At 42.9% G+C, this 27,325-nt stretch overlaps 1 protein-coding gene across 1 annotated transcript; it reads left to right on the top strand.

The window, feature by feature from the left end:
- The first annotated feature begins 5,378 nt into the window (after positions 1 to 5,378).
- IDH1 (isocitrate dehydrogenase (NADP(+)) 1) lies at positions 5,379 to 25,383 on the top strand. The gene is made up of 10 exons (XM_002712618.6): positions 5,379 to 5,499; positions 6,444 to 6,518; positions 9,587 to 9,724; positions 12,183 to 12,474; positions 16,248 to 16,353; positions 18,217 to 18,394; positions 19,389 to 19,540; positions 22,168 to 22,308; positions 22,953 to 23,115; positions 24,442 to 25,383. The coding sequence occupies exons 3-10, from the start codon at positions 9,603 to 9,605 to the stop codon at positions 24,530 to 24,532; spliced, it is 1,245 nt and encodes a 414-aa protein (XP_002712664.1). The 5' UTR covers positions 5,379 to 5,499; positions 6,444 to 6,518; positions 9,587 to 9,602; the 3' UTR covers positions 24,533 to 25,383.
- The last annotated feature ends 1,942 nt before the right edge of the window (positions 25,384 to 27,325 follow it).

A 27,325-nucleotide genomic window follows, 5' to 3' on the forward strand; every position in this document is an offset into this window, starting at 1 on the left:
AGACGGAGGATTAACCAAGTGAGTCACGGCACCGGTGTATGTTGATTTTATATCTTAGAAACTTACTGAATTTGTTTCTTAGTCCTGACCTTTCTTTGATGGAATCCTTAGGGTTTTCTACATATCGCAATGATATATATAGAATTCTTTATATGTAGTAATATATATTTATATATCATATTATTTATTTATATATAGTAATACATAAATAATTCTTTTATTTATTTATTTATTTGAAAGTCAGAGTCACACAGCAGAGAGAGGAGAGTCAGAGAGAGAGAGGGAGGTCTTCCATCTGCTGGTTCACTCCCCAATTGGCTGCAACGGCCAGAGTTGCTCTGATCCAAAGCCAGAAGCCAAGAGCTTCCTCTGGGTCTCCCACACAGGTGCAGGAGCCCAAGGACTTTGGCCATCTTGTACTGCTTTCCCAGGCCATAGCAGAGAGCTGGATGGGAAGTGGAGGAGCCAGGTCTCACCGGTGCCCATATGGGATGCTAGCACTTCAGGCCAGGGCGTTAACCCGCTGCACCAGAGCATAGGTCCCATAAATAATTCTATATATCATTATGATAATATATATCATGATATTTATATTACATATCACTGTGCTTTATGGCATATGCTATTGTTATATTAATTATATAAATCTATTAATTATATCATAGTATATATATGATCACGTCATCTGCAATAGAGACAGTTAAATATCTTCATTTCCAGTGTGGATACCTTTTATTCCTTTCTCTTGGTTAATTGCTCTGGCTAGGACTTCCAGTAGTATGTCAATTGCAGGTGGCAAGAGTGAATATCCTTGTCTTATTCCTGAACTTTAAGGGAAAGCTTTCATTCTTTCATGGCTGAATATGATATTAGATATGGATCTGATGATGTAGACTTTACTGTGTTGAGATATAGTCCTTCTATACATGATTTGTTGAGAATACCTCCTTATTTTCCAACCCAGCTTATCTTGAAATTTTCCTGCCCCAAGCCTAGACTAAAAATTACCTAAAGAACATCAGTTCCCCTTAGTAGAGAATGTAAAGATGTTCCTAAAGATTATGAAACTCAGCCCTGGCCAGGATGCACTGAAATTAGTATTCTCTTACACTATATGTGAAAATGTAAATTGGCATATCTCTCCTAGGTAACAATTTGGTGGATCTATTAAACATCTTGAAAATGTTTATACTCCTTGATCCAATAATTCCAATTCTAGCAATCTAACCTGAAGAATGGATGCAAGTGTAAAAGGAAAACTAAGGTAAATAAATTTAAAAAGTCATAAAAAGGAAGACTTTCAAAAATTTATTTATTTATTTGAAAGGCAGAGTTACAAAGAGAGAGAAGGAGAGGCAGAGAGAGATAGGTCTTCCATCTGCTGGTTCACTCCCCAATTGGCTGCAACAGCTGGAGCTGCGCCAGTCCGAAGCCAGGAACCAGGAGCTTCTTCCAGGTTTCCCGCATGGGTGCAGGGGCCCAAGGACTTGAGCCATCTTGTACTGCTTTCCCAAGCCATAGCAGAGAGCTGGATTGGAAGTGGAGCAGCTGTGACTCGAACCGGACAGGCACCCATATGGGATGCCACCATGGCTGCCGGCAGCTTTGCTAGCTACATAACAGCCTCAGACCCCAAAAAAGAAGACATTTTAACCAGCACAAAATACGTGGAAATAAAGCAGTCTTCCTGAAAAGGTGGTTTTCCTTTCTTACTTTCCATACCTCCTATTCACACTTCAATCCTCTATAATATGGCTTCTGTTGGAATCCTTCTCACATAATCCGTCTACTAAACATGCATTGACGCAGTCTTTCTACATGCTAAAAGTATTTTCAGGAGCTTTTTTGATCTCTGTAGTAGTCCTGCCTTTTTGAAACCTTTTCTATCCATTGGCTTCCATGACATCACACTGTTGATTCTTCCACTACTTCCCCACCACAAATGTCCCTTCTCATTTTTGAAGGGTTCTTTTTCTTATACCTGGCCCATAAAGATAAATGAGCCTCAGGGTTCTTGCTAGGTTAGACTTTTTGCTCTCACTCTGTAAATCTGGGTGAGCTCATATAACCTATGTCTTCAACTACTATCATGCATGCTAAGGATTTCCAAATTTCTCTCTACAGCCCAGACACTGCTCCTGAACTCCAGATAAATGTGGTTAAATACCTCCTGAATATTTCCTTCTTGCTGTCCCACAGGTATCTCAAATTCAACAAATTTTAAGCTTAACTCATTATCTAGACCACCAGATCTGTGACTCTATTTATATCCTTGTTTAAGAGCACCTTAGTACCCAAACTCTAAATATAGAAGGCACCTTCAATATTCTCTCTCCCATTCTTCATGCACTGATCATGTTCTTTTCATTCCTCCCCTTTTTCTTTGAGATCATCAAAATGAAAATACAATCACCTTAGAATACTTATGTGAATCCTGCTATCTAGATTCATAACCAAATGCTAAAAGAAATTGCAAGACCTATTTTTTCATTGTTTTTACAACAGCATTCAGATCCAAAAAATATTAAAATATTCAGATTCTCTTATTGTTCAAATGAAAGACACATGGTAACAGGGCATGCAATATTAAATAATAAATAGAGGAAAGTAGAGGGGCTTAATGACTGACCACATGGCATCCAGGGAAACAGGACAGCTAAATTTGAAAGAACTTACAGGGGCTGGTGTGGTGGCATAGCAGGTAAGGCCACCTCCTGGAACACCAACATCCCATATGGGCACCAGTTTGTGTCCCAACTGCTCCACTTTCCATCCAGCTCACTGCTAATGCACCTAGGAAAGCAGTAAAAGATAGCCCAAGTCCTTGAGCCCCTGCCCCCAAATGAGAGACCCAGAAGAAACTCTGGGCTCCTGGCCCAGCCCTGGCCTGTTGTGACCATTTGGGGAGTGAACCAGTAGATGGAAGCACCCTCTCTGTCTCTCCCTCTCTCTGTATAACTCTTTCAAGTAAATAAATAAATCTTAAAAAAAAAAAAAACTGGCATGCATGTAAGTAATGAGTTTCATATTTATAGTTCAAGCAGTAATTTAATTTCAGCCATATGTCATTTATCACATTTAACTTATCTGGTTAATAGTAATGGGTCATTCTGTAGCTTTTTTCTAGTCACTTCGCATATTTTTATAGTTGTTTAAGAGCTATCAGCGTAAGAAGCTAATTTACACTTATATATTTTGTAATATCTTTTTTTTAAAGGTTTACTCTTTTTTATTTTTTATTTTTTGACAGGCAGAGTGGACAGTGAGAGAGAGAGACAGAGAGAAAGTTCTTCCTTTGCCGTTGGTTCACCTTCCAATGGCCACCGCAGCCGGCACGCTGCGGCTGGCGCACCGCGCTGATCCGATGGCAGGAGCCAGGTGCTTCTCCTGGTCTCCCATGGGGTGCAGGGCCCAAGCACCTGGGCCATCCTCCACTGCACTCCCTGGCCACAGCAGAGAGCTGGCCTGGAAGAGGGGCAACCGGGACAGAATCCGGTGTCCCGACTGGGACTAGAACTCCGTGCGCTGGCGCCGCAAGGCGGAGGATTAGCCTAGTGAGCCGCGGCGCCGGCTTGTAATATCTTAATATGTCAATTCTAGGTTTACACAAAAAAAAATTTCAGATAGGGGCAGGCACTGTGGCACAGTGGGTTAAAGCCCTGGCCTGAAGCACTGGCATCCCATATGGAGGCTGGTTCTAGTCCCAGCTGCTCCTCTTCCAATCCAGCTCTCTGCTATGGCCTGAGAAAGCAGTAGAAGATGGCCCAAGTCCTTGGCCTCCTGCACCCACGTAGGAGACCAGGAAAAAGCTCCTGGCTCCTTGCTTTGGATAGGCCCAGCTCCGGCTGTTGCGGCCATCTGGGGAGTGAACCAGAGGATGGAAGACCTCTCTCTCTGTGTCTCTACCTCTCTCTGTGGCTCTTTCAAATAAATACATATTTTTAAAAATTTTTCAGATAAAAAGAGTTCTTACATTACCTTTTTAGTAAACCCTGTTTTTGATGTTGAAATTCCCATAAACGCCACCTTTCCTAACACATTGATTGGCCAAATTTGTTGCCTATCTCTGGCAAGAGGTTAGGATTTGATGGAAAGTGTTTTGTGATTGAACTCACCTTGGTTTTATATAAATAATATTCTATTTTGGTTTTTATCCTATATTTATCACCTGTAATCAATGCTTATCTTCCTATATTGTATATTTATTGAAGGCTGCACTAAATACTTTCTAAAACAAGAATGGGTATGAATGCTTCCTTGTAGTAATCAAGGGGTAATAAACAATGTGAACCTAATATAATACAAGTGAAATATGCAGTCTTAGGTGATTTAGAGACTGATATTTGAGCTAAAAATATAAGCTTATACACCTCTAATCATTTCAACAGGACTAACTGGAGGTGGACGCTAATATCCCTTAATCCACATTGTAAGCCAGCAAGCTGGCAAAGTGTATGCCTACTTTCTTTTCTCAGGAAAAATGTCAGTGCCCTCTAGCGTCCAAAACGCCCTTTTTATTATCTTGTAAGAGTAATAATCCAATGTCAGGGATAATTTCCAAACCAATTTTGGACCATCAATATACACTATGCTATGATGTTACAAAGCACAATACAAAATATTTCACAAAAAATAAATCCTTGAAAAAGACAGGAGTATTTTTTTAATACACTATTTTCTAAGGCATCACATCTCTAGCCCAAGTTCATTGGAAGCCAGATAATAGTCCTTTTCATTATCTTCGAGGCAAAAGACGAACGCGTTTATTTCTAGCAGGTGGTCATGACTGGACTTGTGGTACAGTAGCACTGGAGACGTGGTCACCGGTGGGGGCGGGAATTAGCTACTGGAGCGCGGCTGATCGCCCCATCCCACGCACTCTAGCAGCGCCGAGGCCCCCACCTCGACCCCACGCCCCGCGGAGCACTCCACCTTCTTCCAAAGCGTATTCCACTCCCCGACACGTCCGAGAATGCCGGGAGGGGCACCCGCCGAGGTGCCAAGGTCTGGGGCTCTCGGTCCCTCGTTCATCTGCACTGCCGACCGGAGCATTCGCTCCCCCGAGCCCTCGATGCTAACGAAGCTGAAGCGCGCCCCGCTTCCCGCCTGCAGGTGGCATGCGCGCCCCACCGCGGCTGGGACTCGGAGTCGAACCCCAGGCGCTACAGCCGCCCGGCGTCTCAGCGGCTCGAGGAACCCCGCACCGCGGGCCCCGCCCCCACGCCTCGGGCCCGCGCCCCGCCCACTCCGGCGGAGTCGGCGCGCCGCGACTGGCCAGGCGGCGGGGGCGGGGCTCCGGGAGGTGGGCTGAGGGGGCGGGGCCTGGGAGGGGACAAAAGCCTGGAAGAGGAAAAGCCGGGACCCGCCCTCTGGTCCCTGGTCTGTGCAGAGTCGGTGTCAGGAGCTGGAATAGCTGGGGCCCGGTTGCGGTCGCCGGTGAGTTGGAGCGTGCAAGTGACTGTCGCCCCCGGCTCGTCGGCAGCGTCCGTCCTGGTGCAGGTAACCCGGGGCTTCGAGGGGCGGCCCCGGCCCCCGGCTGTTGGGGGAAGCTCTAGTTCCCTGGAAAGCTGAAATGAGAAAAAGGGGGAAGTCTTCGGCTCGATCTTGGGTGTTCAGGGAAGAACTCAGCGGCTAGGCCTGGGTGCAGGAACGGGAACCGGTCAGAGCATCGTGCGTAGCAAAGGGTTCTGAGGGAGGGAGAGGATGATGGAGCCTTGGATGTGTGGCAGGGCTGGCCCCAGGCGGGAGAGGGAGAGAGTGGGCTGCGGGGCACGCTGCATGCAATCACGAGTGAAACAGCAGACCCGCCCACGAGCCGTGGCGGAGTCGCCCAGACGCGAGGAAGGCGAAGTGTGCGTGTCTGAGGCGGCAAACATGCGAACGGTGCAAGCCGAGGACCTGGGCGTGGACGCCAACCTCGGGCGGCCCGGGGGCGTCCCTCGGAGGAACCGTCGCCTGGCCACCCGGGGCCGCTGGGGGCTGGGAGGGACGCACAGTCGGCCTCAGCCGGCTCCGGGTGCCTGGGGTTTAAAGGTCCCGGCCCCCGGGAGGCAAGGGGCGGGCGTGGAGCCCCGGGGGGAGGGACCGAGCCCGCTTTGGCCGCAGCCCTCTCGCACAGCGGCCACCAGGAGGAGGCCTGCAGGCCGAGAGCCTACTGCGGGCGGCCGCGTCACCCAAGGACGGGCAAGCCCGAGATCCGCTAAGGGACGGCGAGCAGGACACGCCCCGGGGCGCACCCCTGGTGTGTGCGGGCAGCGCCTTGCCCTTTATCTGGAAAGGGCCTCCGCCTGCGCTCTGCGGTGGTCTCACGCTGGGCGCTATACTTCAAACCGGATAAATCCTGCCGGGGGCCCCCCAAGCTCTGAAAACAGCTGAACGCTCTAGGCGGAGGTGCTTTGTAAATTACGGCTTTCAATGCCTGGTTGCTGTGGTTTTTGTTTTAGGAGAGAAGCTGCATTCGGTTAAGTCTGTGAGCTCGGGGGGAAGCCGGGGTCGCCGGAAACTGACCCGCCGCAGAGGTGAGAATTAGTAATTTCCCCCTTCTCTACCTTGATGTGGAAATACTGAGGGTTTTGTGTTTTTGTATTGAAAATTTTTGTTTGTTTTTCATTTTCTGTGAAAATCAAGAGAGGCAGAAATTGTCCATCTGCTGGTTCTCTCCCCAAATTCCCGCAACAACCAGGTCTGGGCCAGGCTGAAGCAAGGAGCCTGGAACTCCATCAGGGCCTCCCACGTGGTGCAGCAGGACTTGAGGTCTTGCTGCAACCCCCCAGGGTGCGCTTTAGCAGGAAACCGAATTGGGAGTGAGTAGCCAAGACTCGAACCAGGCACTCTGGGATGTGATGCAGCCATGCTAAGCTGTGACTGCAGCGACTTAACCCACGTGCCAAACGGGGTACTGCGTTCCATTAGTATTTGGAGCAGGCCTAGGCACTGCGAGAGGGTGTCTGGAGCATTTCCAACAATAAATTGCCACAGCTTTTTTTTTTTTTTTTGTCCAGTCTTCTCTGCAGGAGACTATCTGCTCACCAATTATTGTAGCTCCTGAACTGAGCTTTTAAAAAAAAGCAAAACAAACACACAAACAAAGAAAAACCTGGCTGGGAGCCAGTGTTGTGGTGTAGCCACAGGTGGGGCCTCTGCCTGTGACACTGGCATCCCATAAGGGCGATAGTACAAGATCCAACTGTTTCACTTCCCATCTAGCTCTCTGCTGGTGTGCCTGGGAAAGCAGTGGATGATGGTCCAGGTGCTTGGGCCCCTGCCACCCACATGGGAGACCTGGAAGGAGTTCCAGGCTCCTGTTTTAAACCTGGCCCAGCCCTGGCCTTTGCAGCCATTTGGGGACTGAACCAGTGGATGTAGGGTCTCTCTCTCTCTCTCTGTCTCTCGTTCTCTCCCTGTAACCCTGCCTTTCAAATAAATGCAACATGAATCTTGAAAAAAAATAGCTAAAAACCTGAGGTTGATGAAAATAAAATTAACTGGGGCGAGTGGTTCTTTTTTTCTTAAACTACTCTATAGTGTTCCAGGCTTCTTTTCTAGAATTGCACAAGTATGCCAGGCGATTGGAATCCAGCTGCTTTCAGTCTCAATGAATTGGTGACTTAGGCTTGGGATAGCCCTTCCTTCAGAAGTTGGGGTTGAGGTGGAAACAGAAAATAAGAAGGGCAAGGGTGCAGAAGTGAATCTGGTGGGGCCTATAGCCCATCCCCTGGAAATGAAACCCAGAAGCATACAATAATGCTGTAAATTGTAGGTAATAATAAAACTTCACTTTTTTGGTTTAAAAAGTCATTTTAAAATCTGCAAAAAATTGTGTGTAAATAATGTGAGAAAAACCTGAAATGTTTGTTATGCATTATAAGATACAGAAAGATTATTGCAGAGACTACGTTTGCTTTCACTGAGAAGGAAATAACTGAACCAAAAGCATACTGTCACTTGTGAGTACCCTGCTGGATCACCAAGTTGTAACTGTTGGCCCTGAAGGAAAAATAGCCAAGTCATAACTGTTGCGTAATACTACGTAGGAATGTGGCTACAGAAATGTGGTATCAAGGCCAAGATAAATTTACTGCCTGGCTTTTTTTTTGTTGTTTGTTTGCTTGTTTTAAAACAAAGATAGGTGTGACAGTTTGATTAAGCATGACCGTAGTACTTTAAACTGTACTATAAATTATATTTGAAATTACTGAGAAGTAATTGATTCATCCATACCAGTTCATTCCTTTTATTCTAGTTGAGTTCCAGAACATTCCTCAATAATGGTCTAGGGAGCCTAGACACTAACTACTGTAAATAAAGTTCTAGAATTACAAATTTGGGAAATGAAAATGGGCTTAAAGGTTAGGAATATATCCTGGCTTGTTAGAAAACACTGAGGCTTACTGTCTAGTTGTTCATTTTTAAAGACCAAATTACTTTAACCCATCTTTTCAAGAGAGACTGTTTTAGTCTTTTTAGCTAATGATTTTTTCAAAGCTCACTCTGCCTACTTGTACAATCCTCACCTATAACTTACAATTGAAAGCAGTTTGCAGTTGTGCTGCTATAAAAGTTCCCTTTAGACTCATGAGAAGAAACCAAGGCTTATTGTGGGCCCAGGCCCTCCTCTGCCTCTTGGGGAGTAAGCACAGGACATGGCCTCATTAGAAACCTCACAGTTGACACTTTTTCCACAGTGTGCACACCCTTGGCCTTTCTTGGAGTCAGATGGATTTGAATTTGCTACCCCCTCCTCCACTTCATTTTTTAAAAGTTGTATTTCTACCCATAAAATGCTGCTTCTCTATCTTACCCTTGCTCTTGACAAGCCGAGGATTGGTCTAGGAGTTAGGGTACCTAGGAACACAGCAGGAACATGCCCAGGGCCTGGGCATTGGCACTTCTACAACTGTATACAGGTACCTCCAATGGAGAAGTCATTTCTATTTTTAGCTCCATATCTGTAATGTCTGTGTCCCCCCAAAAAAGCATAGTTCCACCAGGAAATCTTCATCTTTCAGTCTTAATGTTTTCCTGACTATGACTCACAAGAACCAGGTGAACTTTCTGAGAGGTAGTTATTGTCACCAAAGTAGCCTCTTAAATGAGGCGAAATACTAGCACTCACTTATCCTGCTAATCTCAAGGGCCCAGAAAGTGAGGGGTTGGACAGAAGTGTTCAAATCAGCATGATGGTGTGGAAATCATCGCAGAGAGTGATGATGTAAGCCATCTCAGCTTTTAAGGCAGACCAGAGTAATGATGGCATGATCAGTGGCATGTCCCCTCACTCCAGTGAGACGGTTTTAGGCAAGCTGTTTTTCTCTTCAGAAAGTAAAATGGGAAAGTAGTTTCCATGTATAGGGTTGTTCTGAGGGCTGACGCTGAAATCACAGTTGAAGCAAGTTAACAACGCTTTGTAAAGAGAAGGTACACAATTCTAATGGTAAATGTGATTGTTGTCACTTGCTTTTAATGCATCTGTGCTATTACTAATATGAATTGTTCTTTTAGCAATCATCACACAGTTTACATTTCATTTCTACTTTATAATGAAATAAAATGACAAAGCATATATTTTATTGCATTCTCTTTTTAGGTTGATAGACGTCAAAATGTCCAAAAAAATCCATGGCGGTTCTGTGGTTGAGATGCAAGGAGATGAAATGACAAGAATTATTTGGGAATTGATTAAAGAGAAACTTATATATCCGTATGTGGAATTGGATCTGCATAGGTAATGACTCCTCCACATACCTGGCAAATTTAGATAGCATAGTCTAAGTTATTTCAAAGTACAGTTAGCCTTTTTACATGGATGTAGCTACAGTTTATGAAGAAAGCTTTTCTTTTAGCCTTCATATATTCAGATGAATTTTATTATCAGAAAAATGAATTATTTCGAAATCAAGAATTCTAAGGGGAACAAAGTGAGCGTCAGGCTTTTTTAACCAACTCCATTTCTTGTGAAAGTTTTATTCGTAGTAAATCAGTAGCCAAGATAGCACAATGCATTATTTGTGGAAGGGGAAAAAAAATAGACATCTAAGATCAAATGAACTAATGTAATTAACACAGTTTTGTCCTTTCAAGCTCATTTTTCTGTCACTCTACTTAATTAATGAACGGGCCTTTTTTCCTTTTCTTTCTGTGCCTTTTGGCCTTTTCGTACAGTTATAGCACAGAAAGAACCCTTACATATATTTAATCAAAACCTACCTTCCAACAGAAGTTCCCTCAAATCATCTGCTTTCCTCTACCCTGCGTTTAAAGAGTTTGAGACATAAAGACATAAAAAGTCTTTATGTCATTCTCTCATTTTTTCCCCATGTTTCTCCTAAACTTGCTCATGTTCTTTTTGTATTGGAACTAAGCAAAGGAAATTTTTAAAAGGGTAAAAAAAGCTGAAAACTAGTGTGGTAAAAGGTTGAGCAACACATTTCAGCCAAACTATTGGCAGCTGTGTGAGTTTGCCCAACCTAGACTTCTTCCTCACAATGTGTCCTGAGGACCTATTATTTGCATAGGTGTAGATGTTTCATTCACGTGGTGTTGTTAGACACCTTTTTTAATCGTTCTAAACTTAAGCTGCTGATACCATAGTAGTAATTAAGCTGTTGCAACCATAGTAGGGTGTAAATCCTTGCAGAGGTTTGCCAGACATATTATAGGAAATGAAGAATAAAAACATCTTCCAAGTGGGCAAAAGAAATACTTTACAGACTCTCTACTGTTTCAGAACTTATATGACAGTAGCTGAACTTGCAAAATTATTCAGGACCCTGTATAATAACTGCAAAGATGTTTGGAGCCTCCTAACTGTGGAGGCATAGGAGTATTAAAGGAGAGCTGTTAGGAGGAAGAGTTCAGTGGCTGCAGACTAGAGGATTCCTGGAAGCTCAATCAAGTTTTAAGTTGTTCCAAAATTGCTATCATTGCTGACTTTCTTTTTGAGGAGAATGACATGGTTACTTTATTTTTGAGTAGCCCAGATAGTAGTCCGGGTCATTTATTCCTTCTTTTCTCTTAGAAACGCTAAGCATAGAAGCAGAAAACCCTCTAATTTGTAGGTAGATTCTTCTAATGAGAAGTGGTCCCAAAGAACATGAAAACTGTTGACAACACTTCTTGTTGAAGCTGGGATTACACATTTGTAGATATTCAGCACTTCCTATGCAAGAAGACAAGAAAGTACATGGCTTGGTTAGATTTATATGAGTTATCTAAGGTTGAAGCAGTAAGAAATTTTTTTATTTGCAAGTAAGTCAAGATTACTATCTCTGTGTCATAAATTGGGATACCTAAGGGAAGGAAGACACAAAAACTAAAGAGAAATCTAGACTTAATTAATGGTTTAGCAAATTTTGAGAGCTGAAAAACTTCTGAGAGCCTTGGAGATCAAAATAAATTGTTACATCATTTTGTTTTTCCTACTTTGATAAAACATCACATACTTTCACTAAAACTTTGCTGTTACTTCCTATGCTCATGGACAACCAAATCTGTTTAGCTCTAAGTGACAATCAGCAATCTGGGTGTTGGTGTGCATTAAGTTACGTCTCTTTGGTGTATACACAGCAGTTGGTGGACTACGTTAGTTATCCAATAAACTACAAGCTTCTTTCCAGAACAGAGACTTGCACAAGAATTAGGGGAAGGTTCACCTCATGACTAACTAGCATTAATGAGGAAAGCATTAACATTTTTGGCATTAACTCTCACATCTATCCTCCCACCCCTTTAATGTCAAAATAAACCCTTTAAGCCTTCCACCCCCTTTACTTGAGAAGCACAATATTTACTAGGGAAAAATTAGGTGGTGCCTAGGCATACATTGGTATGCTAATTATATGGAGGGAAACTAGGCCAAAGGGTTGCTCAGGCACTGTTATTGCCGCTGTATGGTATAGAACGGGGGATAGGGGACAGAGTTCAATGGATGCCATTCAGTTTCCTGATAGGCAGCTTCCCTCTGCAACTCAGGGGGCAGGGCCCAGCTGTCCAGCCTTGGCTTCTTTTTTAATTAGCAGCCAGCTTGTGTGTTCAGGATATGCTAATACTGAGAACAGGCAGATACAGATGTGTGTGGCACCTTCACTTTCTGTGTGACAAGCTCTGCATACTACTTTTGTGGTCATAGATTATAACCCATCAGTGTGTCTAAAAAGTTTATTTATACTTTGCCCACTCACAAGCTATGACTTAGGCATAGAGAACCGGGATGCCACCAATGACCAAGTCACCAAGGATGCAGCAGAAGCTATAAAGAAGTACCACGTGGGCGTCAAGTGTGCTACCATCACCCCGGATGAGAAGAGAGTTGAGGAGTTCAAGTTGAAACAAATGTGGAAATCGCCTAATGGCACCATCCGAAATATTCTGGGTGGCACTGTCTTCAGAGAAGCTATTATCTGCAAAAATATCCCCCGGCTTGTGACTGGGTGGGTAAAACCCATCATCATAGGCCGCCATGCTTATGGAGATCAAGTAAGTCATTTTTTAAAAAAGATTTATTTATTTACTTGAAAGTTAGAGTTACACAGAGAGAGGAGAGGCAGAGAGAGAGAGAGGTCTTCCATCCGATGGTTCACTGCCCAATTGGCCACAATGGCTGGAGCTGAGCCAATCCAAGGCCAGGAGCCAGGAGCTTCTTCCGGGTCTTCGATGCAGGTACAGGGGCTCAAGCACTTGGGCCATCTTCTACTGCTTTCCCAGGCCACAGCAGAGAGCTGGATCAGAAGAGGAGCAGCCAGGTCTTGAACTGGTGTCCATATGGGATGCCGGCACTTCAGGCCAGGGCATTAATCTGATGAGCCACAGCACCGGCCCATGTCATAATTCAGTATTCATATTCTTTTTTCATAGCCCAGAAGTCCCATGTCTTATTCTCATATCTTGGTGTCTATGCCCTAAGTGCAGTGCAAATTTGAGAAATGCAGATGTGAATAACATTAGATAGAGGTAAATACAAACAGACTTACAGATAGGTACCCATCTTAACACATGTGATTTTTTTTCCAAACATGGTTTTTCTTCCTTTATCCTTTTGCTAGGTTACGCCACATGCTATTGCCATTTAAAAAACTTTTTTAAAAGATTTATTTATTTATTTGAGAGGCAGAGTTATAGACACAGAGAGAGATCTTCCATCCACTGGTTCACTTCCCACATGGCCACAGTGGTTGGAGCTGAGCCAACCTGAAGCCAGGAGTTAGGAGCTTCTTGCAGGTCTCCCACATGGGTGCAGGAGTCCAAACACTTGGGCCATCTTCCACTGCTTTCCCAGGCCATTATCAGGGAGCTGGGTCAGAAGTGGAACATCCAGGAATCGAAACTGGTACCCATATGGGATGCGAACACTGCAGGTGGAGGCTTAACCTCCTATGCCATAGCACCAGCCACTACTGCTGCCATTTTTATGTTGCTGATTTCATATGCTCCAACCCAATCAATGGCTTTCAACTCTAGCTGCATATTAGGAGCTCTTTAAATTTTGTTTTGTTTTGTTTTGTTTGCCTCTTTTGTTTCTTTCTGTGTTTTAATTCTAACACCTGAGTCCAGCCTGAATTTCCTGGGTTTCAGACGTCTTAAAGCTCCCCAAGTGACTCTAATGGACAGGCAGGGTCGAGAACCACCAAAGATTCTATTAAACGTGATCACTTCATTGATAAAAGGAAAAACTCAGTAGTCGAAAGCAATCCCTTTAAAGCATTCCTTTCGGCCTGGAGAAAAAGTGCAATTTTTGTACTTCTGTACAAGTAGGCTCATTGCCAAATTAAGCAGAAAAGCTGCCAACCAAACAAAATCCCATGCTGTGTTGAAACTGTTTCAGACAGTTTCGTAAAAAGGAGCTTATGCCTTAGAACCTTAAAAACAGGAATTCCTAATACTGAAATCCAGAGGCTTCCACACAACCACGCTTGCAGACAGTGTGGCAAGGGTAAATAGTTCTCTGTTCCTGAGGACAAGGTCACTAGCTCAGTCCTTGAGGAGTCAGTTAACTTTCTCCCACTTTGAGTTCAATCTGTCCCTTCGTCTTGGCCAGTCCCTCCAGAGATACCTCCCAAAGTCCCAGGCAAGGAGTGTTAGTGACAGTAGTACAAACCTGTAATCATCTTGGCATCAGTCACTCATTTGGATGAACAGCCATTCTGTATGTTAAAATCCAGGTGGAAAATTCCGAACTTGAGGTTGATTCATTGAGAGTTTAAATGCACATAAACCTGTACAAAACATTAATGGTGCTTTGGTGCCTCAGTTTCTTCCTTTTGAAAACTGGGAATCAAATACCACCCACAGTGAAGGACTTTACATGCAGAAATATTCTGGCTGTTTAACCTATTGCTATCTGACTAGTCTTTTACCAGCTGTTCTTAGTATTACTCTAAACAAGTAGGTATGTCTGGCAGCTACTGGTGCCTGACTGAAAAAATTCTAATCCAGGTCCCTGAAGGTACAGGGGTAGGCATTGTGGCACAGCAGGTTAAGCCCATGTTTGCATCCCATTTTAGAGTACCTGGGTTCAAGTGCCCACTCTGCTTCTGATCCAGCTTCCTCTTGATGCACATCCTGGGTGGAAGTAGATGATGGCTCAAGTACTTGGGTACCTGCCACTCAAGGGAGACCCAAGGCTCCAAGCTTCAGCCTAGCTTCAGTGAGCATGTGGGGAATGAACCAGTGGATAGGGATAGAAGATTTTGATCCCTCTCTCTCCCTTTCTCCCAATTCCTCTCCCTCTCTTTCTTCTCCCTCTCCATATTTCAGGTAGATGAAAATAAATAGAAAATATTCATAAAAAAGAAGAACAAGAAGAAAGTACAAACAGCAAAGACTTGTGGATGCCTGGTATGTGCCAGACACATTTTTCCACTAGAGTAGCTCAGGCCTATGAGAGAGGCTGCTGTCCCTGGACAGCCGTTTCCTAAGTGTCATTAATCTGTTGCAGCTATTTCCAGAATGACTGCTTCATGTGAACAAGTCCTGAGCTTAGTGTTAAAAGCAATGATAACCATGGAGAGACTGAGCTCTGAAAATCCTAAGTACCAGACCCCAAGTCTTTTGACACTGGATGCATTATTTCTACTCTATCACATTTCCTTCCATGTAAAGGTGATGTAAGAATCAAATGAGATGATGCAAGTTAAGCACATAAAGTGCATGGCACATAGTGAGGGCAAACAATTGCCATCTCATCATCTTTAGTACTACCACTGATGTTATCATTATCCCCCTCCCAGAAGACCTCCCTGACCTCCAGGCTGTGGCCATCTCTCTTTATCTGTTGTTCCATAGCATATATATATATATATATATATATGTATTTTGTCTTTTCCCCCTGTGACATTTGAAAGTTCTAATTGCTTCTCACTTATGTACTTCTTTGTTAGGTTGCAAGCTTGCTAAGGGAAAGTACGTTATATTATTTTCTGCCCTCTCTATATTAGTGCTTAAACTGTATGTACATAGTAGACACTTAATAAATATTTCTTGATTTTTTTTTTTTGAGATGCAGACAGTGCAAGCCCATCTGCTGGTTTACTCCCCAAATGCCAAAGGCACTGAAGCTGGGAGCTAGGAACTCACTCCAGGTCTTCTACATGGGTGGCAGGGACCCAGCTACTTGAGCCATCACTGCTGCCTCCCAGGGTACACATCAGCAGAAGCTAGAATCAGGAGCCAGAGCCAGGAATTAAAATGCAGGCACTCTGATAATAGGATGCAGGCATGACTGAACACCTGCCCCTTTATTGATTTTTTTTTTTTTTTATTTGAGAGGCAAAGACAGAGTTCCTATCTACTAGTTCACTCAAATGCCTGCAACAACTGACCAAAGCCAGCTGGGAACTCAATCTAGGTCTCCCATGTGGGTGGCAACATCCCAATTACTTGAGCCATTACCTGCTGCCACCCAGAGCACCCGTTAGAGCTAAAATCGGTGTTGTAGCCAGGACTCCAACCAAGGCACTCCACTATAGGATGTGGGTATCACAGCTGGTTTCTTAAGTGCTAGGCCAAATGCTCAATCCCTTTTCTTTTTTTAATTTTTTAAAAACCTTTATTGATTTTTTTTCTAATGTACACTCCCAGAACCTAGCTTTGGGAATTCTCTGGACCTCTTCAACTTCATCTCTTAAAAGAAGAGGTTGAGCTACCATGCCCAGTTTGTCTAGGTGTCTTCTAGCTCTGTATTCTGTGATTCTTTTCTGTATAATTCTTGTTCCGGTATTTTTTTTCCCTAATGCTTCTTTTCCTCTAAATAGTACAGAGCAACTGATTTTGTTGTCCCCGGGCCTGGGAAAGTAGAGATAACCTACACGCCAAGTGATGGGACCCAGAAGGTGACATACCTGGTGCATAACTTTGAAGGTATGTATGAATCATCCTAAGATATATCTTTTACTGTTCACAAATGATTTAGACAATATTAATACTTTTGATTGTTATGAATGCCTAAAGATTGAATTTACAACATCTCTGCAGAACTCACAACCTACATAAAAAAGTTGGTTTCCATGCCTTCTCCTAGCATGGATAAAGGCATAAAGGCACACAGAGGTTAGCCACTTATGTGGAAAGATATACAGGTTAAGGCAAGGAGATCATTATGTATAGAGTGAATGTTGACAAGAATTGATTGCACATACATTGTATAAATTAAACCTCAGTAGCCCCAAATGATTTGTCATGTAATCCTGTCCTTTGTTCCAGTAGGGTTTATATATTTGGAAATGATTGCATTATTCATTTGCTGAGATTTTCTTCTTGCCCTTCTGCGTATTTACCCTGTGAAAGTGGAACATTTGTTTTATGCCTTTTCTTCCCCAGCTGTCCAGCTGCTTCTAAGGTGCATTATGGAAAAACCCACCCAAAAGTTCTCGAAAAACCCAGTGAGCCCTCTTCTCTTCTCTTAAAGTTGTTGAAAGTACTTACGTAAACAAAAACCTCAACATTTACCTACATTGTTTTCCTTGCCTCTTCTAAGTATATCATCTTAATAAAATGTAGTTCTGCAGGTTTCAGTACCTTTCACATTCACCTTTCAGGTTAACCCTAGGCATTGGCATGGGTTCAAGTTCTGCCTTTCAGTGAAAACAGAGTTCACCTAGTAGGAATTGTGAAACAGCAGTGATTACATGAAGCATAATTATTTCTACCAATTATATTAGGACCAGTTCAATATCCTCTAGGAAGTTATGAGAATTTCCCTTTGGTATTTTTTTTAAAGATTTATTTATTTATTTGAAAGGCAGAGCTACAGAGAGAGAAAGAGAGGGAGAGAGAGAGAGAGAGATCTTCCATCTGCTGGATCACTTCCCAGATGGCTGTAATTGCTAGAGCTGGGCCAGGCTGAAGACAGGAGCCCAGAGCTTCTTCCGGGTCTCCCATTTGGTTGCAGGAGCCCAAGTGCTTGGGTCATTCTCCGCTGCTTTCTCAGGCATATTAGCAGGAAGCTGATTCAAAGTGGAGCAGCCAAGACTAAAACTGGCGCCCATATGGGATGCTGGCACTGCCCTAGTCCCCTTCATTCGGTATTTAAATTGAAAATTTTTCTCAGTGACTGAAGATTGAGTGCAACCCTAAAATTTAGGCTACACGTAGAAAATAATTCCAAATTATTTGTCAGGGCTGGTGCTATGGCATAGTGGGTGAAGCTGCTGCCTGCAGTGCCAGTATCCCATGTGGGCACCGGTTCGAGACCCAGCTGCTTCACTTCACATCCAGCTCTCTGCTATGGCCTGGTAAGGCAGTGCAAGATGGCCCAAGTGCTTTGGCCCCTGCACCCAAAAGAAGTTCCTGGCTCCTGGCTTCAGATCGGTGTAGTTCCATTGTGGCCAACTGGGAAGTGAACCAGCGGATGGAAGACCTCTCTCTCTCTCTTTCTCTCTGCTTCTCCTTCTGTGTGTAACTCTGATTTTCAAATAAATAAATTTTTTAAAAAATTATTTTCCTCTTCTGGTTCACATCAATCATTTTTCTTATTTCAGTTTGTTCAGGATCCTAAAGGCCATGTTATTTCATTTCTATTGCCTTTGGAAAACAAGTTAGAATGTTCTAATCTAGAACTGACTTTCTTCCCTTTGTGTGCCTTGGGAACTTGTGGAATATTCAGACCAGAAGCCTGCCTGGGCCTGTTGAGTCTGGAAGCTGTGACGTGAATGATGTTAGTCTGATGACAACCATACTCCATTTACCTTCCTCCTTTTTCCTCTCATTGTTTCACCTCAACAGAGGGTGGTGGCGTTGCCATGGGGATGTACAATCAAGATAAATCGATTGAAGATTTTGCACACAGTTCCTTCCAGATGGCTCTGTCTAAGGGCTGGCCTTTGTATCTGAGCACCAAAAACACTATTCTGAAGAAATATGATGGACGTTTCAAAGACATCTTTCAGGAGATTTATGACAAGTAAGTAACTACAGTTCTCTTTTCCCTTTTTCTTTCTTCTTAAGAAAGCTGAAATGAATGGCAGAGACACTGCATCTCTTTATCCCTTCGATTCTGGGACAAATCAGCACTACCCCTTAAAGAAAAGAGCATCTGGGGAGTGAGCCAGTGAATGGATGATCTCCCTGCATCTCTCTGTGTCACTCTACCTTGCAAATAAATTTTTAAAAAAATGAAAGCAAATGCGTTCTCAAATAAGGGCTCCACAGTAATGTTTTCCAATGCCAGGATTGTTTAATGTTTGACTAAAAGCACTCTGTTTGTGATACAAAGTCCTAATTTTTCAATTTGTGTGAGTTTTTGATTCAAGACCACTTCCTTTCTTTCTGAAGCCTGTTGTTATGATTTAAAACTGCTTCAGTATAATCACTTGAACTTCAGTCTAAGTTCATGACAACATGGGATTCATCAACACATAAGATGAGCCTGTGTTAACTTTTAAGATGATGCAAACTTCTTTAGGTGCAAGTGTGCAGGCCACTGTTTAAATTTTAGGTGAGAAATCTTCCCTGAGGTATTTGGTGCCTCTTTCTGCCACCTGTCCATGCTACACATAGAAACTGTCCTGTAATACATCTAGCTTCCATAATGATATCAAGCAGAATAGTCTCTTTTCCTCCATTTATTACAGCCTTAAAATAAGTTAGGTCTCAGGAATCTGATCTGTAGTATTTGAAAACTGGAAAATAAAATAGTAGTTAGGACACTATGTTTCCTTTGATTCTCACACTTCTGCAATGCAGGTGGCATCACTTTTACAGATGGGCAAATTGGAGTTTCATACCTAGAAAATGATTGAACAAGGATTTCAGCCTCTCCCTGCCAGATTCCCAAGTCTGTGCTGCTTTTACTGAAGAGTACTGTATCCAGCCCCATTCCCATCCCTTTTGGGAGAAGCAGATGATGTCATTAACAAAGCCTGTCTCCTTTTTGATTATTTTTTCTTGTTTCTTAGGCAGTACAAATCCCAGTTTGAAGCCCAAAAGATCTGGTATGAGCACAGGCTCATCGACGACATGGTGGCCCAAGCAATGAAATCAGAAGGAGGCTTCATCTGGGCCTGTAAAAATTATGATGGAGATGTGCAGTCAGACTCCGTGGCCCAAGGTAGGGGAGTCTGAGGACCAAGCGGAGGTTGGGGCTTGGCCTGAAACATTAAGTCATTCCAGGGCGATTCTCCTGTTTGGAAAGAAGTTCATATCCCTTTGTTGTAAATCATGAAGTGCTACCGCTGCAAGGCATCCTGGCCCATCCTGTATCTGACAGATAAGAAACAAGTTCAGGGAGTAGGCATTTAACCTAGCAGTTAAGATACCCATATCCCACATTAACATTTCTGGGTTCAAGTCCCAGGTCTTGCTCCTGTCTCCTGATTCCTGCTAGTGCAGACCCCGAGAGACATCAAAGGTGGCTCAAGTAAGCAGGTTCCTGCCACCCATGTGTGAGACTTAGATTGAGTCTGTGCCTCCTGGAGCTTGTCCAGCCCCAACTATTGCAAGCATTTGGGGAGTGAACTGGTGGATGGGTGTACTTGTTCTCTTTCTGTCTTTCTCCTCTCTTTTTCTTTCTGTCCCTCCTCCCCTCCCATCTCCCACACCCCCCCCCCTCAAATTTTAAACAAAATTAAGCTCAGATCAGAGGAGTGACCATCCCCAAGGTCACAGAGGAGGTGATGGAATCATGGTTCCAGCCTTAGATGTTAACACAGTTTCTCTCTCAGCCTTTACCCTGCTTTAAGTTTTAAAGCCTCCAACTGATAGCCAGATACTTGATCTGAAAATCTCTCCCTTTCCCTACTCTTATTTTCCCTCTGATGAAAATGTATAAAACCAGGGCACCCAGGCAAAGAAGGGTAAAGTGAAAGGTCTGGGTGCAGCAGGTGTGTTTTCAAGAACTCATTCATGGTTAGCAACAGGATCTAATCATGTCCCTTCTGCCAACTTTGAAATTTGTTCTAATACTAAATAAAACAAGTGCTTTTTTTCCTTTAGTGTTTAACACAAAGGAATTGAGCAAAGAAATCCAGGACCATTCACAGAATTCCAGGAGCCAGGGTCTTTATACCAGGGGTGAGAGCCACGCAACAGAAATTCTCCTTTCCCTGACTTCCTCCACACAAGGTTGCCATTCACTTGCAGTTACCCACAGTATTTAAGATGGACTTGAATATCAGCAGATGAGTATTTATGCCAACTTTCATTATGTTTGCTTTCCCCAGGAGGTACTACTTTTTCTTAAGAAAGTTAAGCATCTCTTATCAGTTTGAGACCAGCTCAGTTAAAGATAACTTTTAAACAGATAAAGGAGTTGCATAACTCTCTTTCCCCTCCCCCTCCTTCTGTTTCTCAACATCCTCACAATTATCTGCACGGGCAACAGAGGAAGGAGTGTAGCTTTGTAAAGACTCCGTGGTGGATAAGGAAAACTGTCCTTGCAATCAGTTTTTGGAAAACGAGCCATAATCATTCCAACATTTTGAGATGTCCTCATGGCAATAAGGAGAGAGGATATAGAAATATATTTCAAATACATATCAAGCTATGGAGGTTTAAAGGAATTTGAAGTGAGAATTCTGAAATGTAGTAGGAGTGATAAGAGACATGGAGCCAAGACTCTGTTCAGAGCCTGTAGATAGTGTAACCTCGAGGCACCTAAACAGATTAACAGGCAGCAGTGTTGTCTCCTAGTTCCTTCTCAGGAGGTGTAAACTACTTGGGACTCATCCCAGATATTTCATTTGTGTCTTCAGCTCTGACACTGCTACCAGCTAGAGTCTCCTAATACTAACAAATGAACTTACCATGGGAAGGGCTCTGAGCTTCTGTAATCAGTAAATGTTGGAGTATTTACAAAGCCTCAGACAGACGTGGTAGGATTAAAGGAGCTACAAATCCTACACAGAAATTTCTAACTATAATCCAAAAGTATAGGAAAGATAAAATCCTAGTTAATCTACTTAGTCTCACTGCCAAAAAAAGATAGCAGCTTGTGGTGAATTTATATTACTAACCTACAGGTATTCCTGAGAGGTAGCAAAAATGGAGAAAATGGCTGTTGAATGAATTCAAGTATAACCATGTGAACAAAAAAAGAGAAATCAATTGTAATAGGAGACCACAGAAGAGAATAGATTTTAGAGGTGGTTAAGAAGAGCCAGGAAAGGCAAGTGAGATGCTCTTGGAGCATTCCAACCTGGTTTTACCTGCCTTTTCTCCCCAGTTCCATCCAGTTTATAGCTGCTTGAGGGCAGGACAACTCCCATTAATCATTATTTCCCCAGAACAGCAGAGCATCTGCACATAACAATAACAATAATAATATGCTGAGTTCTTACTCTGTGCCAGATACCATTTTAAAGAGTATGAATAAATATTATTTTCATGAACATGTGCACATTCATCTTAATCCCACAATAACTCAGTGAATTAGGTACTTTTTATTCCCATTTTACAAGAAAACTGATCCAAAGTAGCTTTGAAGTCACAAAACTAGGATGGAATACAGGCAGTCAGACCCTGGGTCCTTTTTCCTAAGGAAGACGATCAGCCTTTCTGGGTCCTTTGAGTCAGGTCTGAAGCGGGACCCCACTTTCTGCAAAGGGGCAGAGTTATAGATGACTCCGCGTGCTGATGTTTACCAAGGCCCGTCAAGACGGAGTCCTTTACTGTCATGTCTGAGAGACCCAGTGCTCTTCATGCAGTTGAACCCGATGCCTCATGCTCTGCCACTTACAGGGTATGGCTCTCTCGGCATGATGACCAGTGTGCTGATTTGTCCAGATGGCAAGACAGTGGAAGCAGAGGCTGCCCACGGGACTGTAACGCGTCACTACCGCATGCACCAGAAAGGACAGGAGACATCCACAAATCCCATTGGTAAGATGATTCTGACTTCTGTGTCGACTCCCAACCAGAGGACACTCTCCAAAGGACATCTCCGGAGGAACCCAGATGGGTCCCCTTTAGCTGCTCAGTGATTTGCATGCAAAGTCATCACCAAGTAGCTGATGTGTTCTATTAATGAGTTATTTTAATATGCTTCTCAGAACACACTGTATATGCTTTTCTGTTATGTGGGAGGCTATGACTGAAAGAGAAATTGACAGTAAATGTTTTCCTTTACCTCTGGTGTGGTGACTTTCAGAAAAGGCTACGAACTTAAAAGCCACATGGATAGATACTTCCAACAAGATGTCAAGGACAGCACTTCATATAGAGATTACATTTGGAAAGAGGAGACCGAAATAGACAAGAGAAGATTGTGACCTTCTCTAAGTTAGTAAAAACCTTGAGCTTCAGCACCAGTATCACACCATGAAAATATGCTTTCTTAACATTCCTGTTTGGTAAAATATTTCCAGCTATTCTAAAACTTCTAGCCCACATGGATAGCATCTAATGAAGTCCATCATGTAAACAAAAAGCCGTGCTGTTTTGAGGCACTGTGAAACATTTGGGAATCCCTATAACCAGGATGATTGAAATTTGTGTGTGTTGGGTATGTTTCTCCCCTCTTTTAGCTTCCATTTTTGCCTGGACCAGAGGGCTAGCCCACAGAGCAAAGCTTGATAACAATAAAGAGCTCAGCTTCTTCGCAAACGCTTTGGAAGAAGTCTGTATTGAGACTATTGAGGCTGGCTTCATGACCAAGGACTTGGCTGCTTGCATTAAAGGTTTACCCAAGTAAGTATCAGATGCCCTAACCTCCATGGTCAAATTGCCACATATTCTCATTGGGCTCAAAACATCAATGCTTTTTGAAATTACATGAATTCTTATCGTCTCATTGAGGTATCAGCAGACATTATTGGTAAATTGTCAAATAGGGAACATTTTTGGCTTGGTGGGACATAACGGATGTTTTGCACTTATACAACTACTCAAGTTTCTGCTGTTGTAGCAGAAAGGCAGTCACTGAATGGGTGTAGTTGCATTCCAATCAGACTTCTGTGTTCAATACCAGGCTGCAGTTAGATGTAATCCATGCACCAAGCTATAGCTTGCTGACCTCTAAATAGTTGGTAATCACTGAAAAACAAGATTCTGTTTAACTTAAGAAGAAAATCATAGATAATTGCAAACAAAAAGGCATCAGGGACTATTTCATTCCCTTTACTTTCTTTAACTTATAGATTAGAAAAGTAAGCAGCACTAGTGTAAGATATCAAATTGGTTACAGTCCCTTACTTAAGTACCTGTAATGATCAAATACTTGAGGGTCCATATGTTGCCCAGGGTTTTGCTGAAAACGTTTGCTGAGAATCAGATCAGCTGCTGACCAGAGACACCTTTCTCAAAGCAGAGCTGGAGTTGAACACTAAAGCTATGTCCCTAACCCATCTGCCCTCAAGAGTTCTCAGTTAGGGTCAGTCTATACCACAGGAAAGGGAATCTACTCAGTGACGTTTCTTAACTTAAATATCCAGCAAAATATAGTATTGAAACATTCTTGTCACTCTAGTACCTCTGTAGCCTGTTGCATCGGCACCCAAGAGCAGCATTGATGTTAGCAAGTCCATTGTCTTGTTTTTCTTAAATAAGACATTGATGAGAAATAACAGGATCAAAGCTTTTTATCAAGGACATGAAACAGTCCATGGGAAAGTGGGTAAAGACAAGGCTGTACTGTAGATAGGGTGGTTTTTTGTTTCATTTTGTTTTGTTTTAAGAATGAGGAAGAAGGGGGATGGGTTTAGTCTCACTAATATTAGGCTAAACTGAAACCCGGTGATAGTTTCACCGGCAAAGCTATCTGGTAAGAAACTTCCTGTGAGTGTGTGAGGATGACTGCCCACTGCAGGATGCCCACGGAGCCTGGGTCCTGAGCCTGGGTCAGTCCCAGGAGCCTTGAGCACAGTTATTATCTGCAGATTGTAGCTTGTTATCATTTGTCAGTTTTCTTTCAGAAGGACATAGAATTTTAATTTGAATAGCATTTCTAGGATTTGCCTACACTTGATCCCCTGTCAGAAACAACCTAAATTTTTCTTTTTTTTCCTCCCCTATTAGTGTGCAACGCTCTGACTACTTGAATACATTTGAGTTCATGGACAAACTTGGAGAAAACTTGAAGATAAAACTATCTCAGGCCAAACTTTAAGGTGGTACCCGGGCTTAGGAGGATAAAAGTTTTCTGATAACTAGGTCCACAGGTTTACATTTTTCTGTATAACACTCAAGGGTAAAAGTGAAATCAACTTTGTAATTTGTTTAGAAGCTGCAGTTGATCTTTTCTATAAGTTTACAGCCTTTTTCTTATTCGTACAATTATTGCCACCTGCATGACTGTGGCAAGGGACTTTTTTTTTAAAAAAAATTTATTTTCTACTAGCAGCCTATGAATCATTTTAGTATCATGCATATTCACTGTCACTTTTTCTCATGTTCTGACATAAATGACCAAAATCAAGAGTGCTTGAAAGGGTAAACAATAGCCACAGTATTGTTCCTTAAAATCTGTGTGAACTAGAAGTTCACTCCCCTTCCCCTCATGTCCATGACCTTGGGCACTGAGAGGCTTTGGTGTTAAGAAGGCCCTGCGGGAAGCAGAGCTGTACATCGAACTTGTATCTGATTAGAACAAAGCCTGTGAATGTCAAAACACTGCAGCCGTTTTTATAAAGATCTCGTTGAATGTTGCAAATACGTTGAATATCTTCCAGGCCACTAGAGGGTTCGGAATTCACAAGAAATACCACCCAGAGGTTTGTCCTCTGTGTTTGTCCCTTCCTGCTCTTGACCTGGTCTGGCCTGAGTATTACCCTACCCTAACAAGCATATTGCATTCAAGTGCAATAATGTAAGCTGCACCTTTTGCTGGACTTCTGCTAGCCTGTATCATTTCTTTTATATAAATGTGATTTCTCAGAAGTTGATATTAAACACTATTCTAGTCCTGTTCTTCATCTGAACGTTAATTTTAATTAAAATTAAATGCTAATTCAAATTAAATGCTGACCTCTTCTGAGTTTTTATTTGTTTATTTATTATTTATTACTTATTTATTGCTTACATGCCAATCTCCATCCTACATCCTGGTCATAGGAATTTGATTTGAAAACAAATAAACAAAAAAAAATCTATGCTCTCAAGAAGTTTACTGAGGGGAAATGGAAGGGTAAAGTTAAGAGATCTATGCTACAGTGAAAGGAAAGATTACCAAAGAGGAAATTAAGGAGTTATTAAAGAATATGATAGATTCAATGCACATGCTAAGGAATTTAGGCATTATCTTGTAAGTTATCAGGGAGCCAAGGGTGACGTAAGAAAGTAGGAATGAGGCTGGCACTGTGGTGCATCGGGTTAAAGCCCTGGCCTGCAGTGCTGTTATCCCACGTGGGCGCTGGTTCAAGTCCTGACTGCTCTGCTTTCAATCCTGTTCCCTGCTGCTGTGCCTGGGAAGGCAGCAAAAGATGGCCCCAGTCCTTGGGCCTCTGCGTCCGTGTAGGGGACCCAGAGGTAGCTCCTGGCTCCTGGTTTTGGATCAGCTCAGCTCTAGCCATTGTGACCATTTGTATAGTGAACCAGCGGATGGAAGACCTCCTTCTCTCTCTCTCTCTCTCTCTCTCTCTCTCTCTCTCTCTCTTTCTGTCTTTACCTCTCTCTGTAGCTCTTTCAGATAAAATAAGTCTAAAAAAAAAAAAAAGAAAAAGAAACAGCATCAATAACTCCATTAAAAAAAAAAGTCGGGACATGATTATGTTTTCATTTTATAGCACTCATGATAGTGGGGGGTGGTGCGGGGGGCACAACTACTGAGGCAGGGCACCAGTTGGGAGGCTAGAGCAGTACTTAGGCAGGAAGTGGTGAAGATCTGGGAAGCAGAGACAATGACTAGAGGACCAGATGGTCTCTGAGATGAGGAAGTTGAATGAATGGGTGATTTCAGAACGGGGGACTTGTGGGAGTTGAAGGAACAACAAACCAAAGAAGCTCCCCAGGTTAGAGAAAGGCTACTCTGCATCCCAGCTTCTTCAGGAGGGAGGCACTGGTGAGCTTTCACTCTCACATCACAAAAGACAATAAGTAGGGGGTACACATCTCTAGGTTATTCCTAGTCTGCTTTACTGGAAAGCCTGGAGTCAGGCAGGCCCTCAAAACTGCCTCAACACAAATGCCCTTGAAGACTCAGGGGAACATGGAGTCTTCCAGAATGCTATGGAGGAGAGCTGATTCAGATGAACTTTTGACCCTTTTCTCTGAATGCTGCCCCTGAGTTACACACTGTAGGCCTAGAGTCATCCGCTTGCCAGGAGTCCCTCATGCAGCAGAGGGGCCCATGTGACCTGGGCAGTTTATCCCTGACCAAACTGAAGTTAGAATCTGAACCACAGGAACTCTCCTGCTGGGGAAAACCAATTTTCACGTGGGATCAACTAGGTCTCTCAGGCAGTAAGAAAACAATTGCTTCTAGTTAAAACTATTAAGAACACCAAGAAAAAGGCAATACATATTTTCATCTTTTATAAAAGCTTGTAAGATACTTTATTATAGAAGCTTGTATAAGGGAACAGGAACCTGCAAACGTTAGAACAGGAGAAACAGCACAATATTGGGTTTGTTGGCTTTGGTGACATGGTGAGCTGGTGAATGCATTTTCAACTAGTCTTTGCCTCAGTATAAAGACATGCCAACAACTCAGTTTAACATTTATGCCTCTTAGCAGATTGGGATCAGAAAGGAAAAAAACATCAGTATAATTAGTATAATCCTTCACTATCTTTCATTTAATGGTCACCAGAATCCTATGAGATTGGTTGTGTACACTGATTCTTAATGAGAAGGAAACCAAAAATTAAAGGATGGTTAATTAGAAGTAGAGTTGATATTCTTTTTCAAAAGGCTACAGGTATCATTCCTCTCTCTTTCTCTCTCTAGTATATTTTTATTTTTA

This window comes from Oryctolagus cuniculus, chromosome 3, assembly GCF_051225735.1.
Source record: "Oryctolagus cuniculus isolate XC-2025 breed Fujian yellow rabbit chromosome 3, ASM5122573v1, whole genome shotgun sequence".
Taxonomy (NCBI): domain Eukaryota; kingdom Metazoa; phylum Chordata; class Mammalia; order Lagomorpha; family Leporidae; genus Oryctolagus; species Oryctolagus cuniculus.